At 43.3% G+C, this 20,469-nt stretch overlaps 1 protein-coding gene across 1 annotated transcript in view; it reads right to left on the reverse strand.

The window, feature by feature from the left end:
* Positions 1 to 469: 469 nt before the first annotated feature.
* The window catches only part of LOC110531958 (solute carrier family 12 member 5), a 102,361-nt gene continuing 82,361 nt past the window's right edge, over positions 470 to 20,469 (reverse strand). The window contains exons 12-26 of the mRNA XM_036987843.1: positions 15,816 to 15,990; positions 14,980 to 15,098; positions 14,767 to 14,865; positions 14,274 to 14,393; positions 13,686 to 13,790; positions 9,184 to 9,352; positions 8,878 to 9,073; positions 8,609 to 8,778; positions 8,260 to 8,391; positions 8,031 to 8,138; positions 6,888 to 7,010; positions 4,711 to 4,892; positions 4,424 to 4,438; positions 4,181 to 4,314; positions 470 to 3,976 (exon numbers count right to left, since the gene is read on the reverse strand). Coding sequence (XP_036843738.1) covers positions 3,885 to 3,976; positions 4,181 to 4,314; positions 4,424 to 4,438; positions 4,711 to 4,892; positions 6,888 to 7,010; positions 8,031 to 8,138; positions 8,260 to 8,391; positions 8,609 to 8,778; positions 8,878 to 9,073; positions 9,184 to 9,352; positions 13,686 to 13,790; positions 14,274 to 14,393; positions 14,767 to 14,865; positions 14,980 to 15,098; positions 15,816 to 15,990 — 1,939 coding nt within the window. The 3' untranslated portion in view covers positions 470 to 3,884. The remainder of the gene's footprint in view (positions 3,977 to 4,180; positions 4,315 to 4,423; positions 4,439 to 4,710; positions 4,893 to 6,887; positions 7,011 to 8,030; positions 8,139 to 8,259; positions 8,392 to 8,608; positions 8,779 to 8,877; positions 9,074 to 9,183; positions 9,353 to 13,685; positions 13,791 to 14,273; positions 14,394 to 14,766; positions 14,866 to 14,979; positions 15,099 to 15,815; positions 15,991 to 20,469) is intronic.

The raw sequence follows: 20,469 nt of genomic DNA on the forward strand, positions 1-20,469 counted from the left end.
TTAGCTAATCCAAATTTATCATTTTAATAAAACCCTTTTGTAATTATGTTAGCACAGCGCAAAACTGTTGTCCTGACTAAAGAAGCAATAAAACGGTCCTTCTTTAGACTAGTTTAGAATCTGGAGCATCAGCATTTGTGGGTTCGATTACAGAATCAAAGTGGCCAGAAACAAGTAACTTTCTTCTGAAACTTGTCAGTCTATTCTTCTTCTGAGAAATGAATGCTATTCCATGTGAGAAATTGCCAAGAAACAGAAGTTCTCGTACAGTGCTGTGTACTACTATCTTCACAGAATAGAGCAAACGGGCTCTAACCAGAATAGAAAGAGGAGTGGGAGGCTCCGGTGCACAACTGAGCAAGAGGACAAGTACATTAGAGTGTCTGGAATGATGGTTGCTGATAATGGGCCGCTGTATGCCTATGTAGATACTCCATAAAAAATCAGCCGTTTCCAGCTACAATAGTCATTTACAACATTAACAATGTCTACACTGTATTTAGATCAATTTTATGTTATTTTAATGGACAAAAAAATGTGAATTTCTTTCAAAAACAAAGACATTTCTTAGTGACCCCAAACTTTTGAACAGCAGTATGTTTTAGGTTTACAGTAGGTTTGTATTGCATATATACCAGAGTTTTAACACTCAAATCATAATCCACAGCTCCAAATCTCCATATCTTTTCATGTTTTCTGTAGTTAAATGATGACTGAGGCCGAACATATTGACTCAATTACTAGTTTCCCTAGGCAAACAGGTTGCCTCCCACAATGTAAACAATGTTCCAGCTCTTGCCCTAGGTCTGGGATATCTGAGACATATCAACTACCTATTTTGAACTCAAAAGATAAACTTTGGACAATTTTCTTCACCCATTAATTTATCAACAAAAAAGTGAGAAGAAAAGTGACACAACTGTGAGCTACGTGTCTTGTCCTCAATGACAACTAACCAACTCCTGTCTAAAAGGATATATGCAACTACTGTTACAAACACCATGCCAACAGGAATATAAAAAAATACATTGTTTTCAACCATCAACTTTTAAACAAGTCATATCATATTCATATGTCCAGTTACTGTATATATGTTATAGTATTTTTTATTTTACTTCAATACTATTATAGATTGTATAGTTAAATATTTCCAAGATTATATTATTTTGTTTTTCTGTAGTATTTGTGTGCCACGTAAAAAGTGTGCTGACTGAGGATAACTATCTACCACTATCTAACCCCAAACCTCATCACCTCTCACTCAGCTTAGAGCTGTCAACAAACACGGAGTGTCTTACTGGTATCTATGGGACCAGTCAAACACCTAAGTAGGTCTGTCCTCTTACTGATTTCAGCATATTTTAAAATATATTTGGGTAACAACCGAATATTTAATAATATCTCAAATAAACTCCATGAAGGATTGTATGTATATATTTTCATCTGCCCTTAGACCTGCCTTTCAATAACAAGTTCAAAATGTTGTTTTGTGGCTACATTTTCTCCAACTAAACAATGCTCAGTGGAGATGTTGATTGACTAATGTCAGCTATGATTTTTTTTCAGATCTTTTCACAAAGAAAACAGCGTCATGTCCAGGTCAATAACTTCATGAACTATGTGATTTGTTGGAGCAAACTGTAGCTGACTGTTGAACCTCAAGGACAGTGTTGAAAACCACTGACTAGTGTCAAACATCCCTGCCTTGCTACCCAAGTAACTCAAACCCTGTATACCCTTCCTAGTACCCAATCTGATTAATAGACTTCTTAAATTTTTATTTTTGGTTCAATATTTACACATGAATCAGAATAGCAGCTTTAATTGTTTTTAGAACATCTATAATATGTCCTAATATGTTAGATTAAGAATATCCTTCACAGAATACAGTGTTCATCACACACAAAATATATTGTTTTTACGTAAACTATTCAGTAAATTGAATTAAATCATTTTCTTCCGAAAACAATATCATACAAATGTATATCATATACCCTATATTTCTATCACGTGTTCAACAGTGCCATCCAGTGCACAGAAACTAACATGTTAAATACTTGCAAATATGAGGTCGACCTGTATGTACATATATCTGTATAATATTTGCTTACAAAAATAATGAATATGATTCATGTATTATTCCAGGGTAGATTCTTTAGACATACCCTTGTAAATATGCAGAACATAGGGATTCACAGTCATATTATATTTCGCAAATAAATAGCTGTGCCACACTGACAATAAATCGTTTCTTCCCATTCTAGTCCAAGGTTGTGAATATTTGCGCTGGCTTCAAAAATATCCATTCAAACCAGTTGTAATTTCACTGCTAATTTCCATCTAAAGCATAGTTTGTTCATTCACTACACAGTTTTGCCTTTGTACTAAAAATAGGTTTGTATCAAAAAGTTATTTATTGTCCTATGGCACAATTTGTATATTTGTATTTGGCAAGAATTGTAGAATTCACATTTCTAGACTGGAATTAGTGTAAACCAAATGATGACAAAGTAAAACAGAGGTATTTACTAAAATATATCAGTGTATCACAAACATTATATGTTTATGAGTGTCTCTAAATTAGCAATTTACATGTTCTAATGTAGACTACATGGTAATATATTAAAATTGTTGCCGTTTGATAATATAGTTTCAAACACATGGACTTTTGTTTTAGATTATAACACAGTAGTTTCTTGACATCCATATCTACTTTATATCAATACATTTCAGGGTTTCTCCTTACAGTTGTATAACTGTAATAACAATAGTTTATGCCACCTAAAAGTCTTGTCAGCACTAGTCACTGATCAGGAGGAGCATCAGGTGCAGCTGGTAATAGTATGTATTAAATGATAGGACAAAGCACACTATTTACAGTAATCAACACCAACCATCAGAATTCAGTGAGTTCAATGAGAAATGTAATCCATTCAATTCATTGATTACATTTCAACTCCCATCTGTGAACTGACTGGTATGAAGTTGACCTCAATCCTGACAACAGCATCCTAGTAGCAGTTTGCCTGTCTCCTCCACACGTCACTGTGTGCTGTGCCTATGCATGCAGTTATCCTTCCTTCCTTCAAATTGATATAGACTGTGCTGCTGCCCAGGATTCGTCAACTGACCTTGTCCCCAAGGTGAAAATCGATAGGAAGACATGCTGATGATGATTGATGAATTCTCAACCCATCCCCTTCCCTCAACACATCATATCGTACATTACATTAAAACAACTAACGCACAACAACAAAAAGAGAAAAAGATATGAAGTGTATCCTCTAAACACTGGAACAGATTAATAAATAAAAGTAAGAAATAAAATAGACCAGCAATGAGAAGATATCAATCCCTCTCTTGCAAGTAACCCACATCCCTACAAAAAGAAGAAGAAAAGCAACAATATTGACAGACAGGTAGAAAAAAACACAAGGACAAACAGAAAAAAGACATTGGCGCTGCCAAACAGAAATTACTTTTAGTTTGGGGAATAATTTGTCTTTGGGATATGTCCACTCCTCAGTATAAGGAGAAACTCATGTGCCATTTGGCATCTAGTGATCTGATAGCCATAAAATAACAGGTTGATGCCACAGCTTTCTAGATGATGGGAGGAGTGACTGATAGTAAAAGAGAATTCAGCCAGTGCCTTTAGGGGGCTCGGGGGGGGGGGGTACTAACTACGTGGTGCAAAGTGAGCTGATATGTTATGAGTGTGTGTGTGTGTGTGTCTGGGGAGGGGTTAGTGGGATGTGAGGGATGTGTAGGGGGAATGGAAAAATGTAAAAGTGTAGGGGGAATAGAAGCAGGGGCCATAAACCATTAAGATGCTAGGTGAGTGGGTGGTGGGGGGGTTGATGTTTTGATTTGAGGTTGTTTTCTCAGGAGTAGATGGTGATGACCTCACGTCCACCCCCACGTACTAGGAGGACCCGGTTGAGACCCTCGGTGAGGACCTCGAGGAACTCCATATCTGACAGAAGATTAGAGTTAAGGAATATGCAAGTTTTCACAACTGGCGTTCATAGTCTATTCATGCTAGCTATTTGCTATCTTGTATTTCCCTTTGGTTTCACTTACTTAAATGGCAGTATAAGCCACATAATGTTATAATATAATATCATATAATACGCTAGGCTATAATATGATGCATCATGCCAAAGAAGTGATAGGATACAATTTTCCTCTCCCATGTGGTTCTTGGGTGGTCCGGGCATGTTCAGCAGAACCAGTTTGGCATCCTTGGACTTCTTCATGATGACCTCGTTGAGCCTCAGAGCTGTGTGCATGCGCCTCACGTTGGACTGGTTCCTAATGGGACAGACAGGTGAAGAGGGAATACAGTACAGGGTGGATGTTGTGTCATTACTGCTATTTTTGCATGAAAGAAATTTAAACCTCATGACAATATAATACTTACAGGCTCTCCCACTCCCTGCAGCATGGTAAGAAGAGAATGACAATGCAAAGATGACTCTTTACAATACTGAAGATACATTGAGAAGTTGTGCTGTGCGAATGACACTAAAAGCCTTTCAAACTTTTGGGCCATTACTCCTGAAACTAGTTTTTAAACCACTGCCACTCCCCAACAGCAACAACCTATAAATACTTTCTCCTTATCCTCTGTTTACTTTAGAAGTAGCTGATGTCCGCAGAAGCCTTTGGACACAATGTGATTGGAAGTGAAAGTGAAAGCAGACTCACGGCTTCATGTTGAAGATGTCTTTGACCCCGCCCTGCTCTGGGTGGGCTGCTGCGGCCTGGTGCTCAGCCTTGTCTGTCCAGGTCATCTGCACCTCCGACCCGGGGGTGGCAACTCCCCCTGCAGGCGTGATGGGGGACGTTGGGCTGGTGGGGGTTGCGTTCTTATTGTGGATCAGCTGCACCTGTTTGGGGCGGGAGACAGCCACAGACTAAGAGAAGGGCACCGCACGACAACGTGGGAGGGTGAAGGAAAGAAAGAGACATCTGTCGGTTGGGGTGACACATCAAAAACACCAGACCACCACTAGGCAGTGAGTTGAAAGCACAATTGGGTCATTTTAGCAAAGCAAGTATGTAAGACGCTGCTCTGTCATATCCCTTCTTTATGCTGCATAGGAAAAGATCCCCTTAAAATGCTACAAGCCAGAGGACAATGTCAAAGCGAGAGAATTGGCATTTTGACAGAGGACAGAGGATTAGGTAATGCAGTAGGCCTAGAGATGAGAAAGAGGATAGACAGTAGAACAAAGAAAAATACAGTGGATGTGAAAGATGGTGAGAAATAAGAAGAACGTTTAAACAGCAGAATGAAGAAGGACTGATAGAGTAATCTTCTGCTCCTCAGTTGGCTGAGCATGGCACTTACAACCCCAGGATAGCAGGTTTGATTCCCAGGACCACCCATACGTAAAATGTATCCACGCATGGATGTAAGTCGATTTGGATAAAAGTGCCTGCAAATGACATATATTATTATGTTATATTATTATACTACAAAGGGTTATCAAAGAGCAGTGGAGGCTCCTCACAGGAGAAAGGGGAGGGCCATCCCCCTCAGTGAATTTAATACAAATAAAAATGGGAAAACTTTATTTTTTAAATTCCTTTTTAGATAAAACTATACTAAATATATTCACATCACCATATTATTGATTAAAACACACTGTTTTGCAATGAAGGTCTACATTAGCCTCAACAGCACTCTGTAGGGTAGCACCATGATGTAGCTGGAGGACAGCTAGTTTCCGTCCTGCTCTGGGTACATTGGTTCTCAACCCCTACCATAGACTTAAACAGTAATTATGTCAACTTCCGTAGGACGTCCTCCAACCTGTCAGAGCTCTTGCAGCATGAACTGACCCAATCCACCCAATCAAAGGATCAGAGAATGAATCTAGAACAGAAAGCATAAGCTACAGCTAGCTAGCAGTGCAGTGCATCAAAGATAGAGAAAGACAATAGTTGAACAGTTAGGAACGAATTCATTTCTTCCAAAATGATAGCTGAACGAGCTAGCAAAATGAAACTAGCTAGTTTAGCCTACTCAAACACTCCGCTCAAAGAGAGGGATGTTATGTTAGCTAGCTGGCTATGACTATCCAACACAACACTGGAACTCTTCCAAATCAAGGTAAGCTTTTGGTTTTACTAATTTATTACCACCGGGGCCTGCCGGTGTAAGTGCTAAACTGCTTACTGACTGTACACTGTAACGTTACTGCATGATTGTAGCGGGTTTACTAATGCATTAGTTCTATTAGCTATGTTGACTATAACGTTACTTTAGCTAATATGGTGACAATGATCTCGGCTGTGTGCAGCGGATATGGTTTGGCTTGGAATGGTTGTTCACCTGGTCACATACAGCTGATGTGTTGTGCATTGAAGTCAACAAGCAAAGGGAAAAGGTGAGAGGAGGAGAGTGCATAGATGCGAGAAGTGAATATGAAAGTGAACGTGTTTACGCGTGTATTCATTCCACCGATTTTGTTAAAAAACGTTTCTTAAATGGAAGCAAACAGAACGAAACGGGGATAAACATGCCTGAATTTGTCCAATAGAAACTCTCGTTTGCAACTGTTGGACTAATGATTACACCCTAGATCAGCTAAATGCAGGCACATTTTTCTCTTGACCTGTGTGCACCTAAGTTACAAACTTTCATTCATAGGTTTGGTTGTGGCAACCTTATGATAGGGAAAATTTGAGTATCATGTAGTAGCCTAAACCGTTGATACACTGTTACATTGAGCTGGGAGAATGGAATATGAATGACGGTCATCCAATTAGCTGCAATAGAAACAAGGGCATGCTCATGAAAAAAGTATAATATTCTCTAATCTTAAACGGCACCGACCTCCACTGTCAGTGAGTTAGGTAAAATGACACTGCTGTACCTCCTCCTCCGGTTTCTCTTCCACGCTGACTCCAGCCGGCTCCCCACTGCTCTGCTGAGACCGCAGGTTAGACGGGTTCTTACGACGGATAGAACCACGGGATGAATCAGTGATGCTCTGGATCTGTGACAGTCAAAGCAACAAGGTATTTGAACTTTTAACAGATAAAATGAGTTCAAACATGAGAGTTTGAGTCGAGATATGAGGGTGTCTGTTACAACACTTCAGAAAATCACATAAAAGAAATGTGTCAACACTTGAAATATTATAATTTGCTCAACACAAAGCAGATTTGATGCATATAAATCTATAGCATGTGTTTTTCAGTAGATGTTTAGAAATGCATGCCATTATAGAATGAAGACTTCTTTGTAAGATCACACAGGTTGTTCTGTAAATCCTCACGGGGTATCTTAGATTCCCTGATATTTTATTGTTGCTTAGTCTGCTTTCTTGATTAATGAGACAGATCAAACTGGGTGTCACGCCCTGACCTTAGTATTCTTTGTTTTCTTTATTGTTTTGGTTATGTCAGGGTGTGACATGGATGATGTATGTGTTTTTGTACTGTCTAGGGGTTTTGTAGGTTTATGGGGTTGGACATCATCTAGGTGTTTATATATGTCTATGGTTGCCTAGATGGGTTCTCAATTAGAGGCAGGTGTTTATCGTTGTCTCTGATTGGGAACCATATTTAGGCAGCCATCTTCTTTGGGTATTTCGTGGGTTATTGTTTATGTCTATTTGCCTGTACTAGTATTATTTAGCGTCACGGTTTTGTATAGTTTGTTAAGGGTTCTCCGTCTTCATTAAAAGTATGTATTCACATCACGCTGCGCCTTGGTCTCCTCCGTACGACGAATGTGACACTGGGCAAGTGCAAACACAGAGATGACATTTTAAAACCAGCTCAGTAATTCTAATCATTCACACGCAGCTTGCCCTGTTGCTGGCATTTCAATTTGAGTGAGTGATGATGGCTGGTAATGACAAGTGTTAGAGAAACTGCTTAGGAGCTTTTTTTTGGACACAATGGTTTTTGTTTGGTGATCGCTAACAACTACACTGATAATATAAAATCTAATTCAGTTACCTACGTATGAATTATACTGTACATATTACATGGGATGTGTCAGGGCTTACCTCTCTCTCCATCTCGTTTTTGGTGAGGTGCATCTGTTTGAGGATCTGGGAGCGCTGCTCCATCACTAAAGTCTTCTCATATGTATAGGCTGAGATGTCACTGTCATGCTAAAAAGGGACATGGGTGTTAAAACATATATCAATGCACAGTATTCGACTGAACTGCTATTACTCTCACCAATAAATCAATTTATAGAGCATATAATAGTTTTTCGTTTTTGTCTCTCACCATTTCCACCACCTCGACCTCGGCATCGATACGCAGGTGATACAGGAAGGTGATCAGGTCTTTCTTCATTTGGATGCTGTTGTCATCCATCTGGGCCACGGTGAAGATGCGCATCTTACACTTCCTCCACACCTGTCAACACATGGAAGTCTATGACTGATATCTCAATAACCAACACCCAAAAGCATCCCAATGGGCACACACTGGTTGAATCAACATTGTTTCCACGTTATTGCAATGAAATTCAGTTGAAACAACGTGGAATAGACATTGAATTGTCTGTGCCCAGTGGCATGTGCTATCTCTCCAAATGCCCAAATGGGGTCCAAATAGGGCCGTTGGTTCCCACCTTGTGCTGGCGCAGAAGGAAGGGCAACAGCATCAGCATGCCTCCATCATGGACAATCCACCACACATCAATATGGCCTTCAGTGAAGCGCTCTCCATTGGACGGGTAGGCAGCAATGTTCTTAGGGACCAGCAGGGCCATGCTGGCTGCAGTCGTCTCCCTAACCACCTCTACAAATAGATTGAACAGGAGTTTGCACATAATGATGATAACACACAAAACCATCCAAAGCCTAGTTAGCCTATGGAAAAATGACTTCTCTAACTCACCAATGAAGTTTCTGAAGCGCAGGTTGTCCTCAGCTTGTTTCCAGGTGCGTGGCCAGCTGACCAGCACAGTGTTGTGCTTCAGGCCTCCCAGCCCCCCGACCTGGATCAGGTGGGAGGTTCCATCCCTCAGGTTGGAGGAGATCACCACCTGGGAGAAGCCCTTCACCTTCTCTGTCTCCATCAACTTCCTCAGAGACTGGAGCACACAGTGGGAGAGGGGCAGGGGCAGAGACCAGGGTGTTATAAATGATTAATCAATCATTCATCAGTGTATGTGTCTGTGTGTTTGTCTCAGACAATACTGACCTGGTCTGCCTGCTGGGCCTCTGCATGGTTGTTCAGGTATGTGCCCACCACCGAGGTGCCCACAATGGTCAGGCCTTTTCCTGCTTTCAGCTGATTGGTCAGGGACAGCAGACGGGGCTGCTCTACATTATGTTCTGCATCCACGCTCACCAGGACCATGATCTGAGGCCTAACCAAGAGGAATATCAAATTCAGTCACATTCAGATTTACAGAGAAAGTAACTAAAGCTGGAAACCGACAGAAAACATGGGATAGACATGGACTGTTGATGTAATGTCTGTTTTTGAACATACTTGAATATGCATGTGTTACCTACAAACAAATACAGTACCAATCGAAAGTTTGGACACCTACTCATTCAAGGGTTTTTGTTTATTTGTACTATTTTATACCATTTAGAATAATAGTGAAGACATAAAAACTATGTTATAACACATATGGAATCATCTAGTAAGCAAAAAAGTGTTGAACGAATCAAAATATATTTTATATTTGAGATTCTTCAAAGTAGCCACCCTTAGCCTTGATGACAGCTTTCCACATTCTTGACATTCTCTCTACCAGCTTCATGAGGTAATTACCTGGGGTTCTTTGCTAAAAGTTAATATGTGGCATTTCTTTCCTTCTTAATGAGTTAGAGCCAATCAGTTGTTTTGTGACAAGGTGGGGTTGGTATACAGAATATAGCCCTATTTGGCAAAAGACCAAGTCCATATTATGGCAAGAACAGCTCAATTAAGCAATACATAAATAAATAAAACATGGTCAGTCACTATGGAAAATTTCAAGAACTTTTAAAGTTTCTTCAAGTACAGTCGCAAAAACCATCAAGCGCTATGATGAAACTGTCTCTCATTAGAACCGCCACAGGAAAGGATGACCCAAAGCTACCTCTGCTGCAGAGGATAAGTTCATTACAGTTACCAGCCTCAGATTGCATCCCAAATAAATGCTTAACAGAGTTCAAGTAACAGACACATCTCAACATCAACTGTTCGGAGGAGACTGCGTGAATCAGGCCTTCATGTTGCATCAGATGACCTGGGGCCTCATTTTATAAATGATGCGTGGGCACAAAAGAAGACGCACGCCACTTTCGAAGCAAACGTTGTGATTTCTTTTAAAAAACTAACTTGAAGGAAGAATGTGCGTTCCTCCACGGACACTTTGACCCATACATACACACATAACCTGGAGAAATGAGAAACTGCGACTCCGATGGCAGAAGGATGAAACTTGAGAAACGCTTTGAAATTGACACCATTGTGTAAAAATAAATTGAAATATTACCTCTCACATATTATATATGAAGAGTTCCCTGGAGTGCACACAAAATAAAAAACATTTAGGATAATAAATACAAACGGAGATATCTGTTTTTGCAAAAGAACCCCTCAAATACGTTGTACAGTTTAATCGGGAATCATATTTAATTGGATCTGTAATTATTAAAAATCACTTGCATGTTATGAAATGTATTCTCATTAATAATGATGTGCACTTGTATCTGCCCGATTGAGGTATCGAAACGAAACAGTTTAAACGTAATTTGTCTTACTGTTCACCGTTTCATACAGTTGAAGTTGGAAGTTTACATACACTTATGTTGGACTCATTAAAACTAGTTTTTCAACCACTCCACAAATTTCTTGTTAACAAACTATAGTTTTGGCAAGTCGGTTAGGACATCTACTTTGTGCATGACACATGTCATTTTTCCAACAGTTACCTACAGACAGATTATTTCACTTATAACTCACAGTATCACAATTCCAGTGGGTGAGAAGTTTACATACACTAAATTGACTGTGCCTTTAAACAGCTTGGAAGATTCCAGAAAATGATGTCATGGCTTTAGAAGCTTCTGATAGGCTAATTGACATGATTTGCTTGACATTATGGGAAAATCAAAATAAATCAGCCAAGACCTCAGAAAAATAAATTGTAGACCTCCACAAGTCTGGTTCATCCTTGGGAGCAATTTCCAAATGCCTGAAGGTACCACGTTCATCTGTACAAACAATAGTACGCAACTATAAACACCGTGGGACCACGCAGCCATCATTCCGCTCAGGAAGGAGACGCGTTCTGTCTCCTAGAGATGAATGTAATTTGGTGCGAAAAGTGCAAATCAATCCCAGAACAACAGCAAAGGACCTTGGGAAGATGCTGGAGGAAACAGGTACAAAAGTATCTATATCCACAGTAAAACGAGTTCTATATCAACATAACCTGAAAGGCCGCTCAGCAAGGAAGAAGCCACTGCTCCAAAACCGCCATAAAAAATCTAGACTACAGTTTGCATCTGCATGTGTGGACAAAGATCATACTTTTTGGAGAAATGTCCTCTGGTATGATGAAACAAAAATAGAACTGTTTGGCCATAATGACCATTGTTATGTTTGGAGGGAAAAGGGGGAGGCTAGCAAGCCAAAGAAAACCATCCCAACCGTGAAGAACAGGGGTGGCAGCATCCCCTTGTTGTGGGGATGCTTTTCTGCAGGAGGGACTGGGGCACTTAACAAAATAGATGGCATCATGAGGGAGGAAAACTATGTGGATATATTGAAGCAACATCTCAAGACATCGCAAATGGGTCTTCCAAATGGACAATAACCCCAAGCATACTTCCAAAGTTGTGGGAAAATGGCTTAAGGACAACAAAGTCAAGGTATTGGAGTGGCCATCACAAAGTCCTGACCTCAATCCTATAGAACATTTGTGGGCAGAACTGAAAAAGCATGTGCGAGCAAGGAGGCCTACAAACCTGACTCAGTTACACCATCTCTGTCAGGAGGAATGGGCCAAAATTCACTCAACTTATTGTGGGAAGCTTGTGGAAGGCTAGCCAAAATGTTTGACTCAAGTTAAACAATTTAAAGGCAATGCTACAAAATACTAATTGAGTGTATGTAAACTTCTGACCCACTGGGAATGTGATGAAAGAAATAAAAGTAGAAATTAATAATTCTCTCTACTATTATTCTGACATTTCACATTCTTAAAATAAAGTGGTGATCCTAACTGACCTAAGACAGGGAATATTTACTAGGATTAAATGTTAGGAATTGTGAAAAACTGAGTTTAAATGTATTTGGTGTATGTAAACTTCCGATTTCAAACTGCATATCGTTGCGCAGAACTGTCAATGTGATAATGGCCCTGTCATGGTCAGTTACAATCAAGGTAATTACCACACCTGAAGATGTTACGCAATTGGGTAGCTTTGACAATCAAATGGGTGGCTATAAAAAGGCATGCAATTACAATGTGTAATGATGCACAATGGCTGCTTTGGCACTGTTGGAAGATTTGGCGAATGGAAGAATTTGGAGAGAGACCAATGATGATGAGTGGCTTATGATCCGTTTCCGATTACCAAGAGCTGTTCTCTTGGATCTCTGTGCTGTAGTGGGCCCAGCTTTACAGAGAAGCATCCACAGAAACCAAGCTTTGCCTGTCCCACTTCAACTCCTTGGCAACCTCGTTAATAGCGTCAACGGTGCCTCTTTTTGGCCTCCACTTTTATGTCAGGACCACGTCTTTTTTATTTCTGAGATGGTCCGACCTTCTGAGCTAGCAGCATTCACAGCGTCCGACACATAGTGCCAATCTAACGCCTTTTTGTCGTTTGTAATGCCCACACTGTGTCCACCAAACAATATATTTGTTCTTGCTTCAACCTCCCCGACAAGAACTTCCATTTCACACTGGGTGAAATGTCTTTTTTTTTAGATGTCATTGTTGTCATGCAGTCAGTATGGAGGAATATTAATTAGGGGCGTTTCACTGACTATTCATAAGGCAACTATGGGCGTTAAAAGGGTGGGACAAGACGCTCGCTCACGTGCACCAAATTTCGTGTTGATTGTGATTTATTAAGGGAATCCGGCGCGGGGATGTGTGCGCGCACTGTGTTATAAATCAGAATATTTTTGTGCGTAAGCACTTTCTGTGTTTCTTTTGACGTGAAGGATTTGAATCCTACGTACAGTTTTATAACTGTGCCTCCACAATTACCCAACCTCAACCCAATTGAGATGTTTTGGGATGAGTTGGACAACAGAGTGAAGGAAAAGCAGCCAACAAGTGCTCAGCATATGTGAGAACTCCGGCAAGACTGTTGGAAAAGCATTCCAGGTGAAGCTGGTTGAGAGAATGCCAAGAGTGTGCAAAGCTGGCATCAAGGCAAAGGGTGGCTACTTAGAAGAATCTCAAATATAAAATATATTTAGATTTGTTTAACACATTTTTGGTTGCTACATGATTCCATATGTGTCATTTCATAGTTTTGATGTCTGCACTATTATTCTACAATGTAGAAAATAGTAAAAAATAAATAAAAACCCTTGAATGAATAGGTGTGTCCAAACCTTTGACTGGAACTGTACATTTCCCTTGAGTTCAGTATGGTACAGATGATGAATAAAGCTTGTGCAATATTATAAGTCTATTTTATAGATGTGAGTAGAGGCATTTAGCCTCTCTGTGAGTCACTGACCTCCAGTTCTTGGTGTGAGGCGGTCCCTCCTCCAGCCTCATGAGGGCAAAGCGAGCAGCGCTGAGCGAGATGCCACGTATACCATCTCCCCATTCCTTCTCCGCCCTGTCACACACCACCAAGCAGAGAGTTCGAGTCAATCAACCATTAATTAACTGAAATGTTCACTGGTACTAAGTGTTTGGGTTTAGTAACCTGTGAGTGTCAGTTACTAATGAATATAAGAACATCCCAACAGTGTTTAACCATTGTATTTGAAAATCTCCGGTTTGATTTATATTTCATTCAAATTTATTTTTGGATGGCCCATGTGTGAGAATAACATAAGTGCTGGTACATCAATATAGACTCCCTGATTTCTCAAAGCAGCCACATTAATCAGTGTGACTCAGTTAATACAACTTGATAACCCTCTGAACAGAATCAGGATAAATTGCTAAGAAAACGGAGAAAGACAACTTTTCTCTCTAGACTCAGCCAAGTCTGTTATGGGTCTTGGCTCTGGGAAAAACCCATGTGAAAGGATAAATTATTTCTTAGTTGCAATTTTTCTCTGCTTTGTAGTCCAAGGACTGGAAGCTCACTCACCCAGCGAACTCAATGTATTTGTAGATGCAGGTAGCGATCACCATGGCAACAATGGCGTAGTACCAGGAACAGATGAACATGAGTGACAGACACAAGCTCATGCCCAGGAAGGAGAGAGCCCTGTGGGGCAGAAGAACAGGAAGTCACGTCCTCAGTCTGATGTTTGTTGCTGCTAGAGTCACACCACAGCTCTGATCATAATAATGGCCAGAGATTGGAGACAGGACATCTTGTCTCTCTGTCTGCTTTTGTTGTGGTCTTGCCAATAGAGGATTAATATAGGCTAAGACAAGCTCCAGATTCCCACAGTGTCTCTGGCAGACTACTCAGGTAAATAACAGCTTCCTAACAGAAACCTACTTGGCCTGGCCAGATATTCGGTGCCAGACATAAATGCTATAGTAGACTGTTTCACACTTGAGAATATTAGCACTCTTTGGTGATGATCCCACAGCTAAGAGAGAGACCAATGATGTTGAGTTGTTCAACTCACCAGTGGTAGAACTTGAAGCGCGGCCTCCAGTTGGGGGTTCTCAGCAGAGTCTGCAGGGCACAGGCCAGGTTGACAAACATGTAGCACATCAAGAAGAACCTACACAGAAATAAGAACTCAGTCAGAACAGCTGTACTTGCTACCAAGACATAACCATCTCCATAGTGTGTTTAAGGTGAAGCAAAATGAATATTAGATGTGGGATTATCTTACATGGAGAGGATGGGGGCAACAGCGTCCAGAGATGCGATGATGATGCCGATCTCACAGATACTAGCTGTGAGAAGCAGGGCCCAGGTAGGCTCTCCGTTGGCCTTGCCATGCCCAAACACCTACAGACAATACAAAACAGTGAGATACTATTAACTATTCCGAGTGGCGCAGCGGTCTAAGGCACTGCATCTCAGTGCTAGAGATGTCACTACAGAACCTGGTTTGATTCCAGGCTGTTTCACAACCGGCTGTGATTGGGTCAGTGTTTGGCCGGGGTAGGCTGTCATTGTAAATAAGAATTTGTTCTTTACTGACTTTCCTAGCTAAATAAAGGTTAAATAAAATGTAAAAAAACACACATGCATCACAGCACATTGTAGTAAAAAATTGAGTGGACTGTAGGAGTTTCAGTGTCTCCTTTTCTCTCATTCAGGTCACACTGTTCCCTGCTGCAGGGTGATTAATCACTATCTACCCACAAGCTGCAGACGGTGGGTTTGGCAGGGGGGGGTAAAGACAGCTTCCATCACAGCAAGTCAACCTGAACCTGGACTATAGTAGGGCCATGCATAAGTAATCACTGCTAGCTCCTACACACTTGAGAGGTATTTGAATAGAGTGGACTTAAATTGCTCAGAACAAACAGATACATTCTCTACGTGGTATTAAAACAGTAGTAGCTGTGGTTCTGGTAATAGTATACAGTAAATTTACTATACAGATCATTACCAATGTTGTGTGTGCTTGTTCGCTGATTGACCACTCCAAGAAATAGCTGTGCTAGCGTGGTTGTGAAAGTGTGTTTTATTTGCCTTTATATGTGTGTGTGTACTCACTTTAAGAAAAGGGATGACGCTATCGCGAGAAATGGCCTGCAGGAGGCGTGGCGCTCCAGTCAAACTCTGAAGCCCAGCCCCACAGGTGGAGAAGAAGGATCCAATCACGATGACCCATGGTGACGGCCAAGCCAACGTACCAATCACAAGGTTACCGTCCACCCCCTCACCAAACCTGAGGTCAGAGTGATACATTTCTAAGTTGTCTTTTTCAATGAATGTTTTTGCTATAACAACTGGCTTCTTCCATTGCATAATACATTCAGTATACACAACTGTTTTTTGGATTCTCAGTGTTTGGAAAGTTATTGTCATGTACTGTCATGTTGTCTTGTCTCTGTCCTTTCCCTTCACCCTGTCTCCCTCTGCTGGTCGTGTTAGGTTACCTTTTCTCCCCCGCTTTCCCCCAGCTGTCCCTTGTCTCCTCTAACTACCCATTCACCCCGTTCCCCACCTGTTCCCTTTTTTCCCTCTGATTAGGTCCCAATATCTCTCTCTGTTTCTGCTCCTGTCCTTGTCGGATTCTTGTTTGTTTGTGTCATTCATGCCTGAACCAGACTGTCGTCATGTTTGCTGTAACCTTGTCCTGTCCTGTCGGAATCTGCCGGTCCATCTGAGCCTACCTATGTTTGGTAATTAAAGAAGCTCTGTTTAAGTTGATTCGCTTTTGGGTCCTCATTCACGCACCGTAACAGAAGAATCCGACCAAGAATGGACCCAGCGACTTCGGATCCTCTCCACTCAGCCGTCGAGATCCAGGGAGCGATGCTAGGCAGACACAAGCAGGAATTGTCTGCTGCTCGACATGCCGTTGAGACCCTGGCCACCCAAGTCTCCAACCTCACAGAACAGGTTCACCATCTCCGCCTCGATCCACCGGCCACTTCCAGGGCTTTCGAATCTCCGGAGCCCAGAATCAAGAACCCGCCGTGTTACTCTGGGGAGCCCACTGAATGCCGCTCGTTCCTCACCCAGTGTGATATTGTGTTTTCTCTCCAGCCCAACACTTACTCCAGGAGCACTGCTCGTGTCGCCTACGTCATATCTCTCCTTATTGGACGGGCTCGTGAGTGGGGCACGGCAATCTGGGAGGCAAGGGCTGAGTGTACTAACCAGTATCAAGACTTTAAGGAGGAGATGATACGGGTTTTTGATCGATCTGTTTTTGGGGAGGAGGCTTCCAGGGCCCTGTCTTCCCTATGTCAAGGCAATCGATCCATAACAGACTACTCTATTGAGTTTCGCACTCTTGCTGTCTCCAGTGGCTGGAACGAGCCGGCCTTGCTCGCTCGTCTTCTGGAGGGTTTCCGCGCAGAGGTAAAGGATGAGATTCTCTCCCGGGAGGTTCCTTCCAGCGTGGATTCCTTGATTGAACTCGCTATTCGCATTGAGCGACGGGTTGATCTTCGTCACCGAGCTCGTGGAAAGGAGCTCGCGCTCTCCGTCGCCTCCCTCTCCGCATCACTACCATCTTCCTCTGCCGGCTCGGGTGCTGAGCCCATGCAGCTGGGAGGTATCCGCATCTCGACTGAGGAGAGGGAACGGAGAATCACCAACCGCCTCTGTCTCTATTGCGGTTCCGCTGGTCATTTTGTCACTTCATGTCCAGTAAAAGGCCAGAGCTCGTCAGTAAGCGGAGGGCTACTGGTGAGCGCTACTACTCCTGTCTCTCCTTCAAGATCCTGCACTACCTTGTCGGTCCATCTACGCTGGACCGGTTCGTCAGCTTCCTGCAGTGCCTTAATAGACTCTGGGGCGGAGGGCTGTTTTATGGACGAGACCTGGGCTCGGGAACATGACATTCCTCTCAGACAGTTAAAGGAGCCCACGGCCTTGTTCGCCCTGGATGGTAGTCCTCTCCCCAGGATTCAGCGTGAGACGCTACCTTTAACCCTCACTGTTTCTGGTAATCATAGTGAAACCATTTCTTTTTTAATTTTTCGTTCACCTTTTACACCTGTTGTTTTGGGCCATCCCTGGCTAGTTTGTCATAATCCTTCCATTAATTGGTCTAGTAATTCTATCCTCTCCTGGAACGTCTCTTGTCATGTGAAATGTTTAATGTCTGCTATCCCTCCTGTTTCCTCTGTCTCTTCTTCACAGGAGGAGCCTGGTGATTTGACAGGGGTGCCGGAGGAATATCACGATCTGCGCACGGTGTTCAGTCGGTCCAGGGCCACCTCTCTTCCTCCACACCGGTCGTATGATTGTAGTATTGATCTCCTTCCGGGAACCACCCCCCCCCGGGGTAGACTATACTCTCTGTCGGCTCCCGAACGTAAGGCTCTCGAAGATTATTTGTCTGTAGCTCTTGACGCCGGTACCATAGTCCCCTCCTCCTCTCCCGCCGGAGCGGGGTTTTTTTTTGTCAAGAAGAAGGACGGGTCTCTGCGCCCCTGCATAGATTATCGAGGGCTGAATGACATAACAGTGAAGAATCGTTATCCGCTTCCTCTTATGTCTTCAGCCTTCGAGATCCTGCAGGGAGCCAGGTTTTTCACTAAGTTGGACCTTCGTAACGCTTACCATCTCGTGCGCATCAGGGAGGGGGACGAGTGGAAGACGGCGTTTAACACTCCGTTAGGGCACTTTGAATACCGGGTTCTTCCTTTCGGCCTCGCTAACGCTCCAGCTGTCTTTCAGGCATTAGTCAATGATGTCCTGAGAGACATGCTGAACATCTTTGTTTTCGTTTACCTTGACGATATCCTGATTTTTTCACCGTCACTCCAGATTCATGTTCAGCACGTTCGACGTGTCCTCCAGCGCCTTTTAGAGAATTGTCTTTTTGTGAAGGCTGAGAAGTGCACTTTTCATGCCTCCTCCGTCACATTTCTCGGTTCTGTTATTTCCGCTGAAGGCATTAAGATGGATCCCGCTAAGGTCCAAGCTGTCATTGATTGGCCCGTCCCTAAGTCACGCGTCGAGCTGCAGCGCTTTCTCGGCTTCGCGAACTTCTATCGTCGTTTCATCCGTAATTTCGGTCAGGTGGCAGCTCCTCTCACAGCCCTTACTTCTGTCAAGACGTGCTTTAAGTGGTCCGTTTCCGCCCAGGGAGCTTTTGATCTCCTCAAGAATCGTTTTACATCCGCTCCTATCCTTGTTACACCTGACGTCTCTAGACAGTTCGTTGTCGAGGTTGATGCGTCAGAGGTGGGAGTGGGAGCCATCCTTTCTCAGCGCTCCCTCTCTGACGACAAGGTCCACCCATGCGCGTATTTTTCTCATCGCCTGTCGCCGTCGGAACGTAACTATGATGTGGGTAACCGCGAACTGCTCGCCATCCGGTTAGCCCTAGGCGAATGGCGACAGTGGTTGGAGGGGGCGACCGTTCCTTTTGTCGTTTGGACTGACCATAGGAACCTTGAGTACATCCGTTCTGCCAAACGACTTAATGCGCGTCAGGCGCGTTGGGCGCTGTTTTTCGCTCGTTTCGAGTTCGTGATTTCTTATCGTCCGGGCTCTAAGAACACCAAGCCTGATGCTTTGTCTCGTCTCTTCAGTTCTTCAGTAGCCTCCACTGACCCCGAGGGGATTCTCCCTGAGGGGCGTGTTGTCGGGTTGACTGTCTGGGGAATTGAGAGGCAGGTAAAGCAAGCACTCACTCAAACTCCGTCGCCGCGCGCTTGTCCTAGGAACCTTCTTTTCGTTCCCGTTCCTACTCGTCTGGCCGTTCTTCAGTGGGCTCACTCTGCCAAGTTAGCCGGCCACCCTGGCGTTCGGGGTACGCTTGCTTCCATTCGCCAGCGTTTCTGGTGGCCCACCCGGGAGCATGACACGCGTCGTTTCGTGGCTGCTTGTTCGGTCTGCGCGCAGACTAAGTCCGGTAACTCTCCTCCTGCCGGCCGTCTCAGGCCGCTTCCTATTCCCTCTCGACCGTGGTCTCACATCGCCTTAGATTTTGTCACCGGACTGCCTTCGTCAGCGGGGAAGACTGTTATTCTTACGGTTGTCGATAGGTTCTCTAAGGCGGCTCATTTCATTCCCCTTGCTAAGCTTCCTTCTGCTAAAGAGACGGCACAAATCATCATCGAGAATGTTTTCAGAATTCATGGCCTTCCGTCAGACGTCGTTTCGGACAGAGGTCCGCAATTCACGTCTCAATTTTGGAGGGAGTTTTGCCGTTTGATTGGGGCTTCCGTCAGTCTCTCTTCCGGCTTTCACCCCCAGTCTAACGGTCAAGCAGAACGGGCCAATCAGACTATTGGTCGCATCTTACGCAGTCTTTCTTTTCGCAACCCTGCGTCTTGGTCAGAACAGCTCCCCTGGGCAGAATACGCCCACAACTCGCTTCCTTCGTCTGCGACCGGGCTATCTCCTTTTCAGAGTAGCCTCGGGTACCAGCCTCCGTTGTTCTCATCTCAGTTCGCCGAGTCCAGCGTCCCCTCCGCTCAGGCTTTTGTCCAACGTTGCGAGCGCACCTGGAAGAGGGTCAGGTCTGCACTTTGCCGTTATAGGGCGCAGACTGTGAGAGCTGCTAATAAGCGTAGAACTAAGAGCCCTAGATATTGTCGCGGTCAGAGAGTTTGGCTCTCCACTCAGAACCTTCCCCTTAAGACGGCTTCTCGCAAGTTGACCCCGCGGTTCATTGGTCCATTCCGTATCTCTCAGGTCATTAATCCTGTCGCAGTGCGACTTCTTCTTCCGCGATATC

The sequence above is a fragment of the Oncorhynchus mykiss genome, chromosome 9, assembly GCF_013265735.2.
Source record: "Oncorhynchus mykiss isolate Arlee chromosome 9, USDA_OmykA_1.1, whole genome shotgun sequence".
Lineage (NCBI taxonomy): Eukaryota > Metazoa > Chordata > Actinopteri > Salmoniformes > Salmonidae > Oncorhynchus > Oncorhynchus mykiss.